General features: G+C 32.1%; 2 protein-coding genes across 6 annotated transcripts; both read right to left on the bottom strand.

The window, feature by feature from the left end:
* Positions 1–9: 9 nt before the first annotated feature.
* On the bottom strand, positions 10–3,053 carry LOC124827929 (Ubiquitin-associated/translation elongation factor EF1B protein). Its single transcript, XM_047301115.2, has 5 exons — positions 2,721–3,053; positions 2,513–2,571; positions 2,076–2,240; positions 1,765–1,866; positions 10–337 (listed from the first exon to the last, which is right to left on the bottom strand). Exons 1-5 carry the CDS (start codon positions 2,833–2,835, stop codon positions 203–205), a joined length of 576 nt encoding a protein of 191 aa, XP_047157071.1. The 5' UTR covers positions 2,836–3,053; the 3' UTR covers positions 10–202.
* Positions 3,054–5,000: 1,947 nt separating this feature from the next.
* LOC124827930 (hAT transposon superfamily) lies at positions 5,001–9,526 on the bottom strand. Of its 5 annotated transcripts, XM_088106738.1 has the most exons (5): positions 9,328–9,522; positions 8,833–8,878; positions 8,045–8,100; positions 6,469–7,791; positions 5,001–5,625 (listed from the first exon to the last, which is right to left on the bottom strand). In XM_088106738.1, exons 4-5 carry the CDS (start codon positions 7,778–7,780, stop codon positions 5,219–5,221), a joined length of 1,719 nt encoding a protein of 572 aa, XP_087962864.1. In that variant the 5' UTR covers positions 7,781–7,791; positions 8,045–8,100; positions 8,833–8,878; positions 9,328–9,522; the 3' UTR covers positions 5,001–5,218. The 5 variants fall into 5 exon arrangements, with proteins under 5 accessions (XP_087962864.1, XP_047157073.2, XP_087962866.1 ...); XM_047301117.2 differs by having other exon boundaries at positions 6,469–8,100; positions 9,328–9,526; XM_088106740.1 differs by lacking the exon at positions 8,833–8,878.
* Between the last annotated feature and the right edge of the window lie 11,338 nt (positions 9,527–20,864).

Below are 20,864 nucleotides of genomic sequence, written 5' to 3'. Positions count from 1 at the left end.
CATAATACGGGGAGGAAATTAGATCTATTTGTTATCTCTAAGAATTACCAATCCTTTCAAACCAAAACCAATTCCACAAATCACCAACATATGTGTATATAAAACTAAGGACACCAACAGATGGCCCATGTTTCAACCTATATCTGACCATTATTTATCATCGTCCAAAGAAACTAACATATTCCTCAGTCATTAATAGTCTCTACGATGAACCGTTAAGGAAATGCGCTAGTGCCCTGTCGGTACGGTTGTCATTCATAACCAGAGCTTCCGCAACACTATTTGATGAAAATCCCATTTCACGTAGAAGTGTGTAGCCTTTCACAAATTCTTGAACCTTCAAATGAGAAATACATTAAGTCAGAAAAACGAATTAATCAGTAAGACTCTTACGGATCTTATGGGTACTACTGTGACAGCTGGCAACACAAATAAAGGATTTTAGCAATAGTCTAAATAAGAAAAACATCAAGTCATCAGATGCTAAACCCTAAACAGAAAATACAATGTAATGATTACTTCGAAAACCATAAACATGCATCCAATGTGGTAAGTACCAACAATAAAAAAACCACGTGATGCAATTTATATACAATACCCCTTCAAGGCAGGCTTAGTCCTGGCCATCATCCTAAGAATGACAAAGCAAAAAACTAAGAAATAAGATCCAAGCTGGGGAAGCTCTTGAAATTCTCTAATGCTAAGAAAGGCAAATAGTTATATTCGATTTGGAAGCAGCCTCCAAAATGAACTGGAAAAGCTTTTAACAGAATGCAAACATGAAGTAGCAACTGGTCAACTTAAAATCGATGATATAAAAACAAGATCTACAGTTAAACCAGAGAAGAAATTGGTTCACAATTTATGTTGAACCTCGATGAAACTGGTAGAAATAAAGTTTATATTTTTAGATTTATTTAATATTTTAAGTGATGAAAAAGTATAAAATCATAAAACTCATGATATAAAAAATTGCATATTAATATAAAAAGCTAAATCGTATGTTCTATAAGATAAAAAAAAATTAATAACAATAGGCAATAATGCATAACTATGTGCAAATATGTGTTTTTATTTACCTCAATATTTCAGATTAAATTCAAAATATAAACAAGGTTTAAAATTTTGAAATACCGGTTCAAATTGATTTCCAACACCAGTTCCGCACAGTTCTTTACCAGTTTTGAAATTAGCTGGGTTTTTTTGTATAACTGAACCGACAGTGGACCAGTTCCTCTGCTAGACTGGTCAAACTAGTTAGTTCGGTCTAGTTCAGAAAACTATGAGTTGAATAGAAACTTAGGTCAAAATTCTTCCATTTAGGCCTAAAGCATAACATGTAAGGATATCAAAGCAACTCTCCTTAATGACCATTGAGGTTTGTAAATAAAAGGAACTAGTAGACTCATAGAATACCAATGCTACTCTCCTTACCAAGACAAAGAGACGTGGTAAGAAGACAATCAATCAAGCAAGACATCCAAAGATTTACACATTGTTTAGCTAACTATCTATTAAACTGATCACTTTATCATTCTTGGTAAAGCAATCAACTCCATGACTGGAAATAAGTTCAAAAAAATAATCTGGAGAGAGTCTAGTATCGAGGGAAGAACCATTTGGGTTACAAACAAATGTAGTCAACATGGTCATTACAAAAGAGAGAGATGTATGACATTATTTTCAGAATCATAATCACACTTTTTACTAATGTTATTAACTGAAACATCACGTTAACAATGACTGTCAGTGATCATAACTTACTTTGGTTGGATCATCACCATAGTTTTCAACAGCAATTGGAACAGCTTCTTGGCTGAGCCCCATAGCTATAAATTTGCTCATAATGGAATCCACAGCAGGAACCTAAACAAAAAAGGCTTCATTTTACACTGAGAATTGGAACTTGGAAACAGTAAATGATGTATACACACACAGAAAAAGAGTACTCCAAATTAATTACAAATTAAGAAATAGTAATGTATCACCTCTGCATAATAAATACAGGAAAAGAATTCATTAAACCCATTACAATAGCATAACTTGTAACTTCTTGCTCTAAATCAAGAACAAACCTTTGCTGTTGAAGAATCAGAAACTTTGGTCGGGATATTTTCTGATCCAAATTTGCTCCAATTTGGGTTATCCTTATCCGCTTCAGCTAAAATTTTTCTCTCTAATTCAAATTCAAATTGGAAGTTGCTCCTTGGATTATCTCCCGCATGAGGCGATAAATGAGGCTGCAAAATTGTCAAAACAATTAAAAGATCATATTCAACCATCGAAACAGACCAAGTCAAATTATGCAAAGCTTTAGAATTTTCAGACTCATGGAAGAACAGCCTCAAAATGAATTTAACGCAAAATTCGCCTTGCTTTCACCAACATCCAAAATGGACTTCACAAAGTAATCGTATCCGTTCAAATTACAAATCATTCTTACAAGCATTAAAACGCAGAGTAATTTAGAAATTCTCTCAATTCACAAAAGTAATAGCAAAGCAAATCTTACCGGCGGTGTGATCCTATATTCTGGCCTTATAGCAACCCTAACGCCAAATCCTAATCCTGCTGCACATTCAATTCAATGCGAAAAATCAATTTCACCGCAGTGAAAACGCATCTGAATCAATTTTTCTTTCATTTCCGCAAGTTTCAAGAAAGAACACAAAACAAACGAAAACTTAAACCCTTAATCAGAGGGAGAGAGAAAGGGTTACATGAAGGTGTGGGATTCTGCTCATACGGTGTCGGACGGTACATCGGTGGCGGTGGCGGCTGCGGACGGTACATCGGAGCTTGTAGGCCCGACCTGCTTCTGAAATCGTAGTCCATCGAACAAGCGTGTGCCGTCCCACTTCGGAACCGGATTCTAACTTCACCTTGTAAGTTTTGTTTTCTTTGACTGATCAAACAAAATGTTTACTCAATAATTATTTGAAAATTTGACTATTTATCAGCAAAAGAAATTGACTAATCAAAGCTGAATTGAGTTCTAAAATGGAAAATTGTTGATAGCTAAATTTGTTCAGTTAGTCATTAGATAATACATGTCCATGCAGGCTAACACCGGGATAAAGTCCAAGGATTTTAGTTTTTAGGTTTAATATGTCCCTAGTTTGGTAATTTGTATTTAAAGTCATCCTATCTTTCAAAAAAAATTCACTATTGTCTCATATTTTAATTGACGTGGCCAGAAACCCTAATTTCCCTAAAGTCAGAAACCCTTGTGCCACCACCGTGAAACCCTAGCCGCCACCGCTGTCGCACAATGAAACGCACCACCACTAAAACCTTAGTTCACCATGCCGCAGTCACCACCATTAACACAGACCTACAATTCGAAGCAGAGAAACTATGACCTGTGCAATGTTTATGCAAGAGAGCCTTCATGATTCTACACCTTGACTCGCGGCAGCCCCTGGTGGCACAATGCATTTGATCAACGATGAACGAAGAAGAAGCTCTCGTTCTGGGCTTTTGCTCTTTGCACAGAAGACGAAGATGGAGGACGCATGAAGAGTCTTCTTGCACGATGCATGGAGGCACATTGTTTCTGCGTTTCTGGCTTGTGTAATTTGCAGGTTGATGTTCATGGGTGTTGCTTGCGAACTAGGGTTTCTACAATTTGGGTAGCGATTATGTATGTTTATGGTTTGCTGCAGTGTGAATTGGGTTTCTAGGTGTCGCGATTGCGATTTTCTTGTTCATATTTGGGTTGGAATTTCTAGTTTGCAAGTTAGGGATTTCGATTCAGTTCTTGCTTAATGGTGGTGAGGCGTGACGCATGGTGGAGATTTTGCCCTGATTATTGACGACGTGGTTTAGGGTTTCATGGTGGCTAGGGTTTGGTTTGAATTAGGCGATTTGGGTTTGATTTCTGGGTTTTCTATTGTTTTTCTCTACTTCGAATTGTAAGTCTGTGTTGATGGTAGTGACAGCGGCATGATGGCCAAAGGGTTTGGTGGTGGCGCGTTTCGTTCTACGGCAGTGGCGACGGCTAGGGTTTCACGGTGGTGGCACAAGGGTTTCTGGCCTTAGGAAAATTAGGGTTTTTGGCCACTTCAACTGGGTCACAGTTGTCGCGTCATAAAAAATAGGACAGGTCACAATTGCCACATCATTGCACCGTTATGTTTTTAACGCCGTAAGTCAAAAGGATCAACTTGAACCGTTTTTAACGAAGTAGATACTCCACCACCACAAAAAATGACATTACACTTCTCATTCCGCCACCCATTGCATGTCGAAGATGAACAAGAATGCGACTTCTGCAATTCATTATCCATCTCTTCGAATAGAACAAAGAATGCGATTTTTCCCCTTCAAACAAACCCTAATCATAAGAACCCCCAATTTTTGCATTTCAGTTGCATATCTCAATTTAAAGGTGACAGACAACCCTTAAAATTTTTAATCTTTTTTTTGGTGAATTTGACGACAAGTCTCTAATTGAATCAAATTAACAATAAAAGGGACCCAATTGATACACCAAAAAGAAAAAAGACATATTTAAGCTTTAGGACAAAAATATGGACTTCTAGTGAGATTAAAAAAGCATCAAATTTAGTCTTTTAGTATTTTAAAGACATCCAACTTGGTCATTTTGCCTACTTGCTGGTCCTTTAATTTTCAACTAACAATCTATGATTTTTCTTCTTTATCCACCGGGATATTATGTTTATTCATGGTCAAGCAGGGACTGAGCAATCAAATTAGAAAAAAAAATCAAATTTAATGTTTTTGAAAAACTAAAGGACTCAATTGGAAAAAACTAATAACTAAGCATCTTTTTGAAATTTGAATGAAATTAGAAGACCAAATTAGAAATTTAGAAAAAAGTAATTATGTTTCTGAAAACCTTAACTAAAGATGTGCTATAATGTGGGATTTTGGGTTGGAATGCCATTGTAAATTTTGTATTCTTATGAAATAGTACTGTATACTTTCCACTAAGAATTAACATATTCATGTAAGAGTTCATACATATTCAGCTACAATTGTTGTAACTCCAAAATCAAATGTGATTGTTGAATTTCTATATTTCGATACAGAAAAATTACAGCAATTCATTAATCAACAATCCTATGCTCCCACGTGTTGGCTGAGGGAGACAAATAATAGAGTCCTGTCTTTACATCACTTTCAGATACATTCCTACAAGGAAAACTGAGAACTAGAAAAAACACTCGCTATGGTACATAATGAGATACAAAAATTACAATCCAAATATGGGGTCATTTGCACCAAATATAGAAGAACCAAACTGTCTCGTATTCAAATCATTGCTATCCAAGGCTGGACCAAAACGATCCAGCCACTGTGTTGGACTTGCAGTTTCATTCTCCTCCACCCACTCAGAAGTCATGTCAATATCATCAAATTGAAGCAGATCGACTTCTGAAGACTTAGCATTCATCTGTCTAGCTAACTTCAGGTTGTAGTTTATATAAACGAGGTCATTCAATGTTTCTCTATCAATCTTGTTCCGCTTCTCAGAGTGAATTTGTCTGAAAGTACTCCACTGCCTGTGAAATGAGAAGGTGCTACAAACTTGACTTAATATTCTAATGGCAACTCGTTGCAATCCTGGAGCAGAATCACCATACTGCTCCCACCAAAGCCCTACAACGTAAAAGCAATGAGTTTGCAGAATAACTAAAGTACTGAATAACAGTATCAGCATAATTGCAAATAAAATTAGTGGAAAAAAGTAGATAGAAAACAACAAAATCACGTTTTCATGAAACATGCTGTTCAAAATCCATTGCACAAGATAAACAGCAGATTGAAATAATCAGCATCCTTGCCACTGCTTCATTAATACGATTATCATGATGCTTGACAATCAAAGCACTGGCATTCGCTAACAATAGACATGTCAAAAACATTTTGTTGCGTTGTTCTGAAATGAACAATTACAAATACCAAAAGCTCAAAGCATAGTGCAGACACATTTCAGCTTGATGTGGTCATCATCCCTCCCAAGAGAAAAAAGGACATGTAGATAAGAATTAAACCAAATGAAACGAGATGTTGTTCCTGGAGGCTAGGACTGTCCAAGTTTCTCATAATGCAACTGAAGGAGAAATCAGATGCTAAAAGTTGTACAGTGGATGAAACAAAAAAAGATCTCATTAATCAGAAATGAACTGAAAAAAGTCCTACAGTTAATTTTGCATGACCTAACTTTTCAAATGCATTCCATTCATTTACGATTTAACCGACTACCCTTCCACAAGTCCCCTCACCCAAAAAATAAAACCCAACTTTGTGCACACTGGAACATCATTAATCCTGGAATTAGGCTCAATTACTCGATGTGCATGTTTTCTTCACCTAAAAACTAATGTTGGAGTTGGTCACTAATATTCACAAAAGTTGTTGGACTGAACAAAGCAGCTCAAAATGAACGTCATCACAAAATTGACTCTGAAAATGTATCAAGGGGAACTATTTAAAACTTACAGGGTGCAACTGTATGCCTTGCCTCCTTTGCTAGGCTACAGCCAAACATGCCATGTGCCTTCGTAAAAGTATAGATTTGATTGGTGATGTCACGCCTCATATCTGGTACAGGAAGCAATTTCTCCAGAACATTAAAGAAGTCTTCTTTTATGGAAGAAATAAATTTTATTTCAGGATTGTATTGAATACTGGGGTTCAAAAAGGCAGCAGCAGCATGTAGAGGTGAATGGAGTTGGTCTCGCCACTTTTTATCAACTATATCTAAGAATGTCTTACACTTGTTCTCATCCATTATGTAGTATGTCCTGATCGATTCTTTGGCCCTTGTCATTAGCTCATATATGGAACCTACAGTTGGTTTACCTTCTGATACTTCCCTCAATACTTTTAAAAAAGGCTCAGAGATGGCCACACACTCTTCCACTGTCCTCCAGAAATCACCATCTTCAGCAATTGCAACACAAGAAATACTCTGTGGTTTATTTGCATAGGAAGTGTTTGAGGCATATTCATGGCTGTGGAACATATTCTTCAATCTTGTTCTCAACCTCAACATAGAATGTAAAGACATAAAGGTGGATACAGACTTTGTGATCCCAGTCCTGATAAGTTCCTGGCCTCCACTGTACTTCTTCATAAGATCAAGCAATGAGGCATTATTGTATATTAACTTTGATATCGTTTGTGCTTGTAAAATACATCTAGAAACCCAATCAACCTTGGAAAATTCCTCCAAGATTAGGTTTAAACATTGAGAGGCACAAGGAGATACAAATATAGTTCCATAGCTCTGCACAATATGATTTGCAATACCAGTATAGTTAACACTGCTGTCCATAATAATTTGAACAACATTTTCTACGCCAAATTCCTGAATTACAGAATCAAAAAGATCAGCCAGCCACTTCGTGTTCTTGAAATATGGAGAGGCATCCACAGATTTATGGAAAAAGGTCCTGGATGGTGAAGAGACTAAGAAATTAATTATGGCCTTTGATTTATAATCGGTCCATGTGTCTGCAATGATGGTACAACCTGTAGTTGCCCACTCTTTCTCAACATCTTTTGACTGTAAGCCCACTTCTGATTTTATCCTTTCCAACCATGTGGTTTTCAGGATTTCTGCTGATGGACCAGCAAATCCAGGACCACACTTTGCAATGGCATCAATCATCAACTGATACGATGATGACCTTGCAACACTGAAGTCCAACTTATTCTCAAAAAAGAATAGAGCAATACTTCTCTCTGCATTCTCTTGGTTGTTTGTAGAGGAAGGGGTCATAGGATTGCCAGTGGGGAAAATCTTCATAACAGGGGATGCTGCATCCAAAGATACAAGAGCTTTAGTTGCCGAAAGATTACTGGGTGACTTGACTTCTGCTAGTTTTTGTTTCTTCACGCAAGAGGTTTCTTTGACCTCTTCCTTTGATGCTATTATACCCCTCACTCTATCTGTAACATCATCTCTGACCTTGCTACAAGGATTTACCCCTTTACTTGGGAATCGAGATAAATGATGTTTCAACCTACTTATGCCACCATTCAAAACTCTTTGGCAAAATTTACATCTTACCTTGTTTCCATCTAATTTCTCTGCATATTCCCAACAGACATCTTTTTCTCGAACCACTGCCGAGTTCAAATAAAAAAAGAAAATCAGCACATTATATGATAAGCTGTCTATGATTCTGTTAATTTATTACATCTACATCAGAGTAACCAAGAGTAAGTTAACAAAATATTCAGATTATAAATGAAAGTTTAGCAAAAGGAAAAATAAAAATTGTTATCTAAACCCCCTTAAGAAAATGGTACTCATATGGTAAGAATTTTAAAGTAAAAGCTATTGAATTGATTGGGATATAAATAATTACTCAACACCGGGTTCCACGGTTTCAAATTATGGTTGCAGTTATAATTGTGGTCACAATTGCAGCCACTGTGATTGTGTTTGCTGTTATGCTTATTATGGCCATTGTAGCTTGAATTCATTTTATGTTTGTACCAAAAATAATTCTTCGAGACTCATATTAAACATTTTACATCTCTTGTTCTTCTCCCTCCTGAATTCCACCTCTCCCTCGTTACAAGCTCTTTACCATTTTACTATATATCTAACCCATCAAAAATCCCTATAAATCTAACAAAAGAGGAAAAATGAAAAATTAATTATGAGGACTATGAATATGAAGCACGTTGCTCCCTATGCAGCCATTTCACCGACTGTGCAGTGCATTTTCCTGTGATTACCAAAAACAGTTCAAGTGTGGTGTGATACTACATGCTAGGTCCATTAATGATACAATCAGCTTCGGTGTTGTTTTTAAAGACAGGCATAGCAAAACAAAAGCTTCAACTTACTTTATGGTGCAGTAACGTAGATCCTAGAGAATAAGTATATGACAACCTACACGATAAGATCAAACCAGAAAATAGGGTAAGCATCTCATCAGAAACGCAGCACACTGGCATAAACCACGATCATTCAAGCACAAAGTGATAATTCAATGATTGAAGAAATGCACACGAATAAAAAGTAAAGTGGGTCAGTGAATTTTTTCAAGACACAGAGTAATCCATCGCATAATTTAACTCTTCAGTTGCTTGTAAAAGCATTAAGTGATGTCAAGCATCAAATTCAAATCGTCTTTCATTTTACTCATTTTGCAAACACGTGAAGATATTCCAATCTTTCAAAGTAATTGAATAAATCTTCCATCCAATCACACGGTGATGTGAATCTATTTTGCGAAAATGGATCAAATTTCATAGATACAGAAAATCAATTTCATTTAAAACAAATAAAAATTATGAAGATGAGAAGAAATAATGAATAGCGAGAAATTTGGAGCTTACGGAGTATGAGAGATTGGTTAATCCCGGCGGAGAGATAAACGGAGGTCGCGGATTTCAATAATTTTTTCGATTTATCGCGATATTTTCGAGCTAGGGTTTATGCTGCGTGTATCCTCGCTCTTATCTTTTCCTCTCTCTCCTCCCTTGTCACCAACTTTTTTTATCTTCTCTTGTATTTTCTCGTTTTTCGATTTTAATTTTGTTTTATTTTTGTTTTGAGTAGTAGCATCTCTCTTGTGCTATTGGGTCTCCTTTCGGCGATATCTCGCGCATATTTAACCAATGGTAAAGAACCAGATGGGATTTGCTAAGAGGAAGATTATGAAGCGACAAATAATTCCATCAGTATAAATGTAGGTGAGACCATATTTGTATTGGTTATTTATTGGAAATAGTATGCATTAAAAGGTATTTGATCATTTAATTGTAAAATAATTTAGATTTTTGTTTTATTTATCTTTTGAGGGATGAAAAAAAATATAAATAATTGTATATATGGATTACGACTCATTTATATAATTTTTCTCCATTATTTTTTTTAAGTTTTAATATTTTAATTTAATTTCATAACAAATTAAAATATTGTTTATAGTTTTTATAAAATAAATTTTTTTATGACATATATGTTTTTTAGCCATAACTTAATTAATTAAATCATTTTAATATTGATTATAACACATTTAATAATATATATATATATATATATAAATAAATAAATGTCTTACACTTTATAAACTTAAAATTATTATTATATGTCTTGATCATGTTCAAAAAATCTTATCCATTAATTATATTCACATGTAGAATCAAAACAGTTTTCATTATATCAATCGTAATCAAATTTGAATGCTGACAAAATCAAATTATATAGATTCATCATGAAATGTGTACCATGAAAATTACATGAAAGTGACTTTTACACTTTATTTTCAAATAATCATTACTTTATCTCAATGAGATCACTATAATAACCTTAATATACATAGTGTAATTTCTTAATAATAAATCATATTTATTAAACTAAATATGTCCAAAAGACAATTTATGCATACATAAAATCAAACATAGAACGTAAACATATAAAAGTGACTAATTTTCACTAAACCAAAGATTTCTCAAGATGTAAAACACTCATATGAGCAATATGCTCATGAAAGATCTTGGGTGTAATATCTCAATAAGCACATGTTATTGTGACATTGGCTGAGTTTCACTCACTGATGGTTATGCAATATTTTTCACCACTCATTGTATCCCTAGACAATCCTAGTATGTCTTTACGCTGCCTAGTTAAGTTTAACCCACTCTTGGTTGTCCTTGTCAATCTAGTAACCACTTGTGATCGTGACCTCGATTGAGTTTCACCCACTCCTGGTTATGTGGTATTTTTCACCATTTTTGGTATCCCTAGTCAGCGAATAACTCTTATTATCCTAGACTAGGTGAGTTTCACCCACTCCTTGTTTCCACTAAACAATTCTGGTATCAACCTGATACGTTGTCAAGTAATCTTTAACTCGCCTAAGTTAAACAATAATTGTTTTAATTCTCTTCAGAATTGCAATGAACTATTTGCTTACAAGTCGTTAGACGATTACTCTCATAGAGAGAATATATGTTCAATACAATAATGTTTCTCTTTTTTTTCTCTTCTTACATGTAGTAAGTTAATATTACAATGACGCTTAAGAGTATTTCTTGCTATTTCACTCTATTACTCTCTTTTCTCTAAAAAAATAAAAAATAAATGTGTATTACAATGAAGCCTGAGAGAGTTTCTCTTTCTTGAGCTCTTCTCTTTCGCTCTACTCTTGTGTAGAAGGATTTGACTTTAATAAATCAAAGAGATTTTCTTGCTCAACTCTAATGATGATTTGTCTTTATGCTATTTTTCTTCCCATCATTATCCTCCTCCTTCTTCTCTTGATCATCTATTTATACACCTTTAATGATATAGTTGTTTAAACGATGCTTATCTTAAGATTTGATGATAATATAATTGTTGGACGAAGCTTGTCTTGAGATCCGATCTTTCATGGCTATTGTTGTAGGTATCAGTCATAGGTTGATTTCTTTTTGTCAAAGCAGACTTGCTTCTTAGAACTTTATCAAAAGCAAATTTGACTATTCATTATGAACAAAACATTTCGCTTATATCTCCTTCTTTCTAACGTTTATTTCTGACTCTCATAAGATAGAGCAGATGAATGCTTGTAGTAGTTATCCTGTACAAGGTAGAGCAAATGTTTATACAATAGATATGTCATTTTTCCTATTTATCTTGTTGTTTTAAACGTTGATCATTTAATGTCATTCAATGCTTGTTCAAAACAATCAAGGTTTTTTATGTTTTTTATCGTTTACTCAGGATTTGATTGTTTATGTTTTCTAGTGGAATTGCTAAAGATGAGATTTTCATTATTGACTAAGAGTATGTTTGGTATGTGGTATTGTTTAGCCTGTAAGAGGCTTTTTATTAGTTACTGTTTGTTTGATAGATACTTGTTTCTTCAAGATTGTGTTTAGTGTGAATGTCTTTTATTATGTGTTTTGGAACAAGTTTTGTTTTTTTGATGTGTGTGTGCTAGACTCATCATTTCACAGTGAGAGCTCATCTAGCTTGGTTAGGTCATGTAGCTATTTCTAATTGACATGTTTGGCACGACGTTTTACATTTTGTCGTTTAAGACTTTCTAGTCATGCCTTTCAGTCGTTTGACATTTTTATCAAGTTGTGGCATACTAAGAAAACATTATCGTCTAATCTTTTGTAAATGCTTTTGAGATTCTTCTTTCTTCAACTAAAGCGTTTTGTCTTCTACATGTTTTTGGAATGTTAGGTTAGACACTTGAGGATTTTACTAAAAACATTGTCTCGACACTTCAACATCCTTATCCATTTGAGATTTTAATTGTTTTTCGTTTGGTATAGTATTATTGCTTACGCGTTTAACATATCTCTTATAGACGCTATGACTTGGAAGTCGTTTGGTGTTACGTCTGGATGCTTCGACTTTGGTTGTTTCTTGTTTTGTTTATGCTTAAGTATTTTCCTAAGGCTTTTCCTATGTTTCTAGATGATTATGAATTTTGACCCTAACACTTATGTTTTTGCTTATCCTATTATTCTAGTTATAACATCTTTAGATTCTATTTTCGTTTAATGTTTGGTCTAAGTGTTTTTCTATTAAGTTAGATTTTTAACCTTGGAATTCATTTATAAATGCTTCTTACTGGACTCTTAATTCCTAGTAGTTTTCTCCAATCCTTGTTTATCTATTGTGGATTCCTAGTGTTTTATTATTTATTAGTGAGTTTGATGTGTTAGTCTTATTGTGTGGATACCTTCTATTTTAGACTTAGTGTTTCTACATATCATTTAGTGTTTTGACTATTTTTACTCTACAACTCTATTTAAGACTACTTTGTTTTAATGTTGTTTGTTTAAACTTCAAAACCAAAGATGTTGTAGACGAGCTTGTCTTGTCTCAACATGTTATATCTAGATGCATACATACTTGAGCATACATCAAATTCGCTACAATTAAAGCATAAGAAATCTTTTGCATTTCCTACGTTTATGAATTTCCTTTTGGGCATTGATTCAGACTATCCTTGTCTCCTTTAGCAACTAGAGAATCCCCTAATCTATTATCCTTCATGTCGAATCTTTTAAGTATGTCATCAACATATCACACCAAGAAAAAATTCTTGCTCCCATTGAATTTGTGATACACAAAATAGAAAACATTCATCTCAAAACCTAAATCAGATTTATGGTACCATTTATGAGGTGCTTGTTTTAGCCTATAAATGGATTTTGTCAGTTTCCAAACAATATTATTTGGGTTTTCTGATACAAAGTTTTTTGGTTGCACCTATAAATGATCTCATCAATGTTGTCACTAAGAAACGTTGTTTTAACATCCATTTGATGAAGTTTCAAAACACAATGTTCAACATGAGCCATGATTGTTCTAAAAGAGTCTTTCAATGAAACTCGAAAGAAAGTTTTTTCAAAAAAAATCCCTTTCTTTTGAGTATAACCTTTCGCCACAAGACGAACCTTATACATCTTCACATTATATTTAAAACCCCTCTTGATTTTAACTATTCACTTATTACTAATGGGTTTCACATCTTCTGGTAATGAAACAAGTTCTCAAACCTTATTGTTTTGCATGGACTTATACTTCTCATGAAGTACAGGGTTTTCAGGATCTTGAGTTTGTTCTTGTAGAGGTTATGAACTTATTTCATCATAAACAATTGTATGAATCGGATCTGGAATTTTCATAGATTATTCCTTTAACCTTATTATCCCCCCTCCCACACACACACACACCTTCCCCCACCACACCACCCCCAACATAGATTCATCTTTCAAAATCAATTGGTTACTAGCTTAGACAACCCTTTCTTTGCACATCAAACATGATATTTCGTACAATCCTTCTTTATGTGTCCAACTTTATTATAGAAGAAACATTCATCAGGCTATTTTTGTTTCTTTTGTGGTGGACATTTAACAACTTCATTCTTGGGATTCTCAGTTTTCTTCATTTTTCCTTCGTCATTAGAGATGTTAGCTACGTGAACACTTTCAGTCTTTTCTTGCTCCAGTTTCTCATCTTCTTTATACGATATGAAATGAGCTCATTAAGAAACCATTTCTTCTTCTTAAATTTATATGAAATGTTAAATTGTCCAAACTGTAAAGGAAGAGAGATCAAAATCAAGTTACAAGTAAGTCTTCCGACAACCCAAGTTTCAATGTCTTAAATTTTGAAGCAATGTTCGACATCTTTATGATGTACTCTCTTACATTTTCTTTATCTTTATACTTCATGAAAATCAAGCTCTGAAGATACATGTTTTTGCCTTGTCTTTTTTCGCAAAACATGTTTCAATTTCTGTAAGAAAATCTTTAACACTTATAATTTCTTTTAATATAACACCTTTAAAGATCTATAAAATATCGCACTTAATTCTCATCAAACTCATACAATTTGAACAATCTTATTTCTCATATTGTTTCCTCGTCAAAGGTAATTGAGTCTATCAAAAGTCACCACCACACAATCATCAAAATGAATGATGTAAGAAAATAAGAATGTATGTAACAACTTTACGTGAAAATTAAGATAGAAACCGTGTTTATATATATCAACATTATCTTATTTAATTTTAGATTTTTTTAAGCGGCAAAGTTGTTTATTAAATCTTTATGATCAACCATCTTGATTTTGAAGTTTAGTTTATTTAAAATATGATTTAATCAATTTTTGTTTCGAAAAACTCCATCAATAATTACAAGTAAAGTTAATAATATTTTATAAACAGCGTATGCATTTGAAAAAAAACTAATATAATTCTCAAATTTGACAAAAATATAATGAAAATTACTTTAGTTTTTTTGCACCTACTCTAATAACAATAAACAACACAAAAAATGTATCTAAAATTTTTTAAAAACAAATGTAATTGAAATGTTCAATTACTTAATAAAAAGTTAATGATTTAAACTTAAACAAGTGAAATGAATGGGTTAAGTATTGCGCAATGTGTCACAAAATAGTCTTGAGTATATCCATGATCAATTCTCACTTATGATATGTATGGTATTGAAAACTCAAGATTAATTCATAAAACCCTGTTAAAAGGAAAGAATAATTGAATAAAAGGAAGATGGTTTGACGATAGTGGAGTGATATTTTTAAAAATAAGTAAGTGATTAATATGATAGGAAAAAAAAAGGAAAAAAATGAGAAATATAAGTTTTATTAAATATTGAGTCTTATATTAAAAGTGTTTTTTTTTGTAATAACTTATATTAATACATTTATAGGAACAAATCAGACCTTGTAACTTTTATGAAGTCATATATAGTTTTTTTTCTTTTGTAATTAAATGTACTATCTAGAGGCTCATAATTTATTTTACTAGAATTCCGAAACTCTCCCTACATTGATGTTTTTGTAATTCTTTAAAATGTCCAAAGAGTCCAAACAAAATATCCCAATCCAAACAAATGCTGTATTAGTGGTTAGAAAGGAAAAAGGGTAGAGAAGGAGAATGTTTATCCTAAAGAAAAATAGGTAAATACGGTTAAGTTGAAAGAAGAAAAAGAAAAGAAAGAGGGAGTGTACTAGTAAATAATGGGGTGAAAACAGTAACTTCTCAAATTTTGAATCCTAATTGTTTGACGGGCTAGTATTATGTGGTACGGTTTGATGTTGGGCTCCATGCACCTCCGTAAAATTTCCCCAGCACCTCTATATAAATTAAATTTTATTTTTACTTTTCTCAAATTGTACAATCTCAAAATTCTTTTTATAAGTTAAAAATGACTTTTGCATTGTACAACGATTTGAATGTAATTTTTATTTTATATTTTTTTTTTCAATTATACCATTCAAAAACTAGAAATAACATTTCAATTATATCATGAAAAAGATAAAAAAAAGGAAATTATTTACAAACTAAGAAAATATTTTTCAGTCAAATATTTTAGATTTTTTACGTTTGACTGAGATAAGACGTAAGGATAAGAGAAATAAATTTATTTCTGATAAAGTATTAGATCTAGATGTACATCTGGTGTCTATATAACAAATGTAAATTTATGTTTAATGTTTCTATAACAATCGTAAATTTATGTATATGTAAGACAACAAATATAAAATTTTGTCCTTTTTTTTATTATTTTCCAAAATTTTCATCTGGTAATACATAATAGACGTAAATTTTAGAATTTTTCCTTTAAAAAATGAATTGGTTTTGACATAAAACCAAAATCTAAATACAAAAACAATATATATTTTAAATATAACATTTCCAATACATTTTACAAAGATAACATAAATATCTAAGAGAATAAAAAAGATAATCTATTATTGATGAATTAAAAAATGTCAATAATCAAGAAACAAAAGAGAATCTTTCATACATATATATTTATTTATATTTTTTTTGTAGCATAGCTTTATTAAAATATATATTAATTTTTATTATATTAGTGATAATAATTAAATATATAAATTTTGAATGTATTTTTTTATTTCTAAAATTATAGATAAAGGTTTTCTGTGCAAAAGAAGAGAAGAAAAGTCCACTGCTTCCACATGACGGAAAGATTGGAAGTGTGCTTGCTATTTGATTAAGATTTTAATGTCTTATATGCAACTTTCTCATTAATTTTTAGCTATGTGATGTCTTATAGTTCCATCCTTACATTTTGTTTTGAAGAATGATGTTTGGCTCACAGCAATGGCTACGATGACGAACGTGATAAGAGTACAATAATACTAGAAATTGTCATTATGTGGTGTAAAGCAGCTCTATTTATTCATAAATAAATCAATGAATTAATGCGTATTGTTGTGGATGGGGCATGGGATAGAGGCAATTTTTTAAAGAAATTTGTTTATTCCTTTTGAGATGTGATGGAAGCAGAATGTGTGGGGAAGTGCAGAATTAAGATTGCAGCGTTTGACCTGTAACATGTCCCATGCACCACCCGCGAGTCACCAATTCTATTATATTACAATAAATGCATGCATATTATTTTACTTCTTTTTTTATTTTCCTTTTTCCAGAGTTATTGTTTTTGGTCGTTACAACAACAACCTATTTTAATCTCTTATTATTTTTACCTCTGCCCATTGGGATGGGAAGGGTTGGTGCACGTGGCCAACATTATTATTGCCTTAAGAAAACATCATAGGCTGACTTTTCATATTTCTCAATTTAAGTAAGGACAAATTTTAGGTTATTGTATTCTAGTACTATATTTAAAGTTTAATTAGGTTTTATTATTTCTTTTCATAAATAAATTTAATTTTAATATTTTTACTTCAGTTTTTATTAAATGTTTTTTATTTATTGATACTTAAAAGTTTTATACTTCTTAATTTCATTTTTATTGTTTAATTTATTTTTTTAATTGTGCAACATGGTTGTTATTTTTATTTTTTTTATTAAAAACCTTGAGGATTTTGTGATTAGTTTGTTTTTTTTCATTAATTTTGTTACTATGGGTCCGATTCTGATTGATCGGTAAGGGTTGCAAAGAAACGAACGATAGATGTTTAAGAAAACGTCTTGGAACCTCTCGGTCCCGACAACCGTTGAGCACAATTAAAGAGCAACTAATGTCAGCTACTGTCAAGCGGTTAAGGTTTGCATTAATGACCATTTAAGAGGTAAATTAATTGGTCAAATTATTAATGATCATTAAATAATTTATTTATAAATAGTGATGTTATAGACGAGTTTTATTATTTTAAAAAGTATCATCTATCTAAAAACCATTTTTATAGAGTTTTTTACCTTCCCTCTAAGAGTTCTAGCTCGTGAGTCATCTCTTTGACGACCAGGAGTTACCTAAACGACCATGGCAACGAGGTTTGTTTCTACCCTATCAATCTCTTTAATAGAGAATATAAGTTTCGACTCATTTTCCCTTTCGTTGTTTTGTTCTAAAACTTATGGTTTTGAGGGTTGACACATGTGTTCACCTTTATCTACTCATTGTTCTTTGTCAACCAACGGTCCCAATGATCTTTTCTGATATCAATTCTACGGTTTATAGGCATTCCTAGAGTTTCTTGAGTCGAAAGTAAGGAGCGTTCTTAGAATTCAACGTCTTCAATGTAAGGTAAGGGAAGCTAGAAGTCATCTTTAATTGATGTTTGTGATCTAAGTTTAGTGTTTGTATGTATGTTAAATCGATTGAATTGTGATTTCTATTTTTGAATTAATATTAGTTTATCTAAATGGGGGATTTGGTTATTTGACAATGAAATTTTGTTGTGATGTATGTTGGTTGATATTGTGATCATGAATTGTATGAGAATATGTTGTATTGATTATTAGATTGTGTATTTCAAAGTTGGTGCAGTAATGAGTTGGAATATCTATAGGTTTTGGTAGTAGAAATTGAGATTTTAATAGGCTATTTGATGAGTTAGTGTTTGGAGTATGGAATATGTTATTGCAGGTCTGATTATGGGTTTTTTGAGACTCATTTGTACTTTGAATTGGCAAATATATGATAAGGAACAAAGGGAGAGTCATGGTAGTGGTTTTAGGAAGGTTCTAAGTTCATTTTGAGGTCTTGACAGTTGGGATTTTTAAGGAATGAGTATAGGAGAGAAATTGAGTCTTTGTTATGATCTTTTAAGCATGTGTAACTTACATAGCTGGGTAATTGAAATAAATCTGAATGTTAAAATAATTAATAGTGGATATGTTGAGTTTTAGGTAAGTTTGGGGTTCAAGATAGGGGTTTTGAATGGTGAGAATTTAAATTAGGAAGTTTGGAGTAGAAAGGAGGATTTGAAGACTGTTATGGAGTCTTTTAAGATTAGTTTGTACCTTTAGTTTGTTGTTTTAGTGTAGGAAATGGTAAAAGATAGTTTAGGTAGTCTAGAATGGTCAATTAGAGTTTGGAGTAGTCAATTTGAATTAGAGATGTATTTTTTGAGGTGTCTTAGTGTCAAGGGGTTGTAGGAACTGTTTAAACTTGTGTATAGGGTAACCAAGGTCAAATAGGCGAGTTTTAGAATCTGGTGTCACGCCCAAGTGCCCCGTAGGCGCCCCTTGAACGCCATTGCACCAGTTTTGGGTTTTCAAGTTTTAGAATCTCAAATTCAAGGTTCTGGATATTAGTTTTGGACATTCTATAGGTCATTTTAGAGGTTTTGGACTCTTTTGGAGCTATTAGTGAGAGTTTCTAAGCTGTTTTCCTTACCTAATGTGGGTATCAAGATGCTATAAAGAAAATTATGTTATTATGTGATTTTTGATGACTTGTAAGGGTGTTTCTGGTTATTTAATGTATAATCAGTGGTTTCATGTATTGGTATGCAATGTAAAGGTGAAGTGATATAAATGGTTTTAAAGTTGTGAAAATGAGTTCCAAGGAGAAACTTCTTGGTGGTGGTTTCAAGTATGTATAATATGAATGGTTGGAGTTAAGTTGGGGTTTATCTTGACATTCTAATGATCATCCATGCTCAATTAGAAAGTGATGAGTCATGTCGTAAGAATAGCAGGAGGTTCGAGTTTGAGAGACCTTTCTCTAGTTGGCAAAAGGGTGTTTGTAGGACAACCTGGTGTGGTAGCTTGGGGTAGTCCAACTATTCTACCACACAGGAACCTCTGTAACTCGACATTCCATACAATGATAGTTAGTCTAGATCCTTGCATGTTAAGATGTTTGAGTTGATGTATGTTACATAAATGATTTATGTATGTTATGCTGTAAAGGTGACATGACTTGTCTTGTATCTAACTTACCCTTGTTTTTGTGTTTGTCTATGTGTTGTTTTCTCTTTTGCAATGATCATATTAATGGTGTAAGCTTAGGAAGACAATATTTTCAGTTGTTCCAGCTAGATGTGAGGGTGAATCAGATGAGTTGTTAGATGATTCTATAGAAGTAGATCTATTGTCTTCTTATAGGTTTGTTTTCATCTAAGTGATTCTATTATATATATGTAACATAATATTTTAATAGTTTTATACTATTAAAATGAGATGTTACCGTTATAGTGATTAATTTAGATACCAATTTATAAACTAAAAATTAAAAGTTATTGATAACTAGAATAGTTTTTAAATTAGTCATCATAATAAATTAATTTTTAATTTAATTATTAACCTTAACTACCAAGTTTTTTATTATTAAAAAAATAGATTTATGTTACTAATATCAAAAAATATATAAATTGATATGTAAATTAATTATTATGATAACTAATTATCTTGTATCATTAAAATTGACAATTATTTAGTTTTCTCATTAAATATGATTAAGTTTTACATGGTTAAGTTCCACAACATAAATCGGTAATGTAATATTATTCTTGAAATGAATGTTTATGTAAAATAACACAAATACTTCTTCTTTTATTCACCCCCAACGAAAATCAATAAAATAACACTTTTAAATTAAAATATAAAATGATTTAGGATCAACCAACTAGAAAAGTAGAAATATTATATTTTTTAATTAGGTGTCGAGGGTAGGAAAATCAAAAGGGATACATGAAAGATTTCCCTAAAATAATCCACTTTCTAAAACTATTTTAAAACCTCAACCTTTTTATCCTACTCATTGATAGAACCTTTCACATATTCTATTGGTGTCACCACATATCATTGGATGATGTCTTCATAGTTACAAAATATATGTACACTGCAATGCATGAGACTCCTTAAAAAGATAAAATATATTTATTATATAAGTTTAAGTTTATGAAAAATATAATTAAAATTTAATATAAATATTTTATTTTGTAAATTTAAATAATAATATTTGATTGTGAGACTATATTTAAGTTATTTATTAAAATATAACTTTATCATATAATTAAATATAAGGTAATTAAGTCAATTAAAACAAAATATTCAAATTTAAATAATGTAATGTTAATAATTTTAGTTATGAGAACAAATAATTACATATTAAAAGAAAATAATTTTTGAAAATTTAAAATAAATTTAATAATAAATAAAAAAATATGATTATCA

The sequence above is a fragment of the Vigna umbellata genome, chromosome 2 (genome assembly GCF_029865625.1).
Source record: "Vigna umbellata cultivar VRB3 chromosome 2, Vumbellata_1.0, whole genome shotgun sequence".
Taxonomy (NCBI): Eukaryota; Viridiplantae; Streptophyta; class Magnoliopsida; order Fabales; family Fabaceae; genus Vigna; species Vigna umbellata.
Note: the sequence above shows the minus strand (reverse complement) of the source record. Positions and strands in the feature narration are given on the sequence as shown.

Bases quoted from the DNA above. Each gene is read 5' to 3' on its own strand.
- LOC124827929 (XM_047301115.2), bottom strand. From the start codon at position 2,835: ATGGACTACGATTTCAGAAGCAGGTCGGGCCTACAAGCTCCGATGTAC. The intron at 2,572-2,720 runs GTAACCCTTTCT...TTGAATGTGCAG, and splicing joins GCAGAATCCCACACCTTCAT to CAGGATTAGGATTTGGCGTT. The intron at 338-1,764 runs GTAAGTTATGAT...TCTCATTTGAAG, and splicing joins ATGGTGATGATCCAACCAAA to GTTCAAGAATTTGTGAAAGG.
- LOC124827930 (XM_047301117.2), bottom strand. The intron at 5,626-6,468 runs GTAAGTTTTAAA...TTTACGTTGTAG, and splicing joins AAGGCATACAGTTGCACCCT to GGCTTTGGTGGGAGCAGTAT.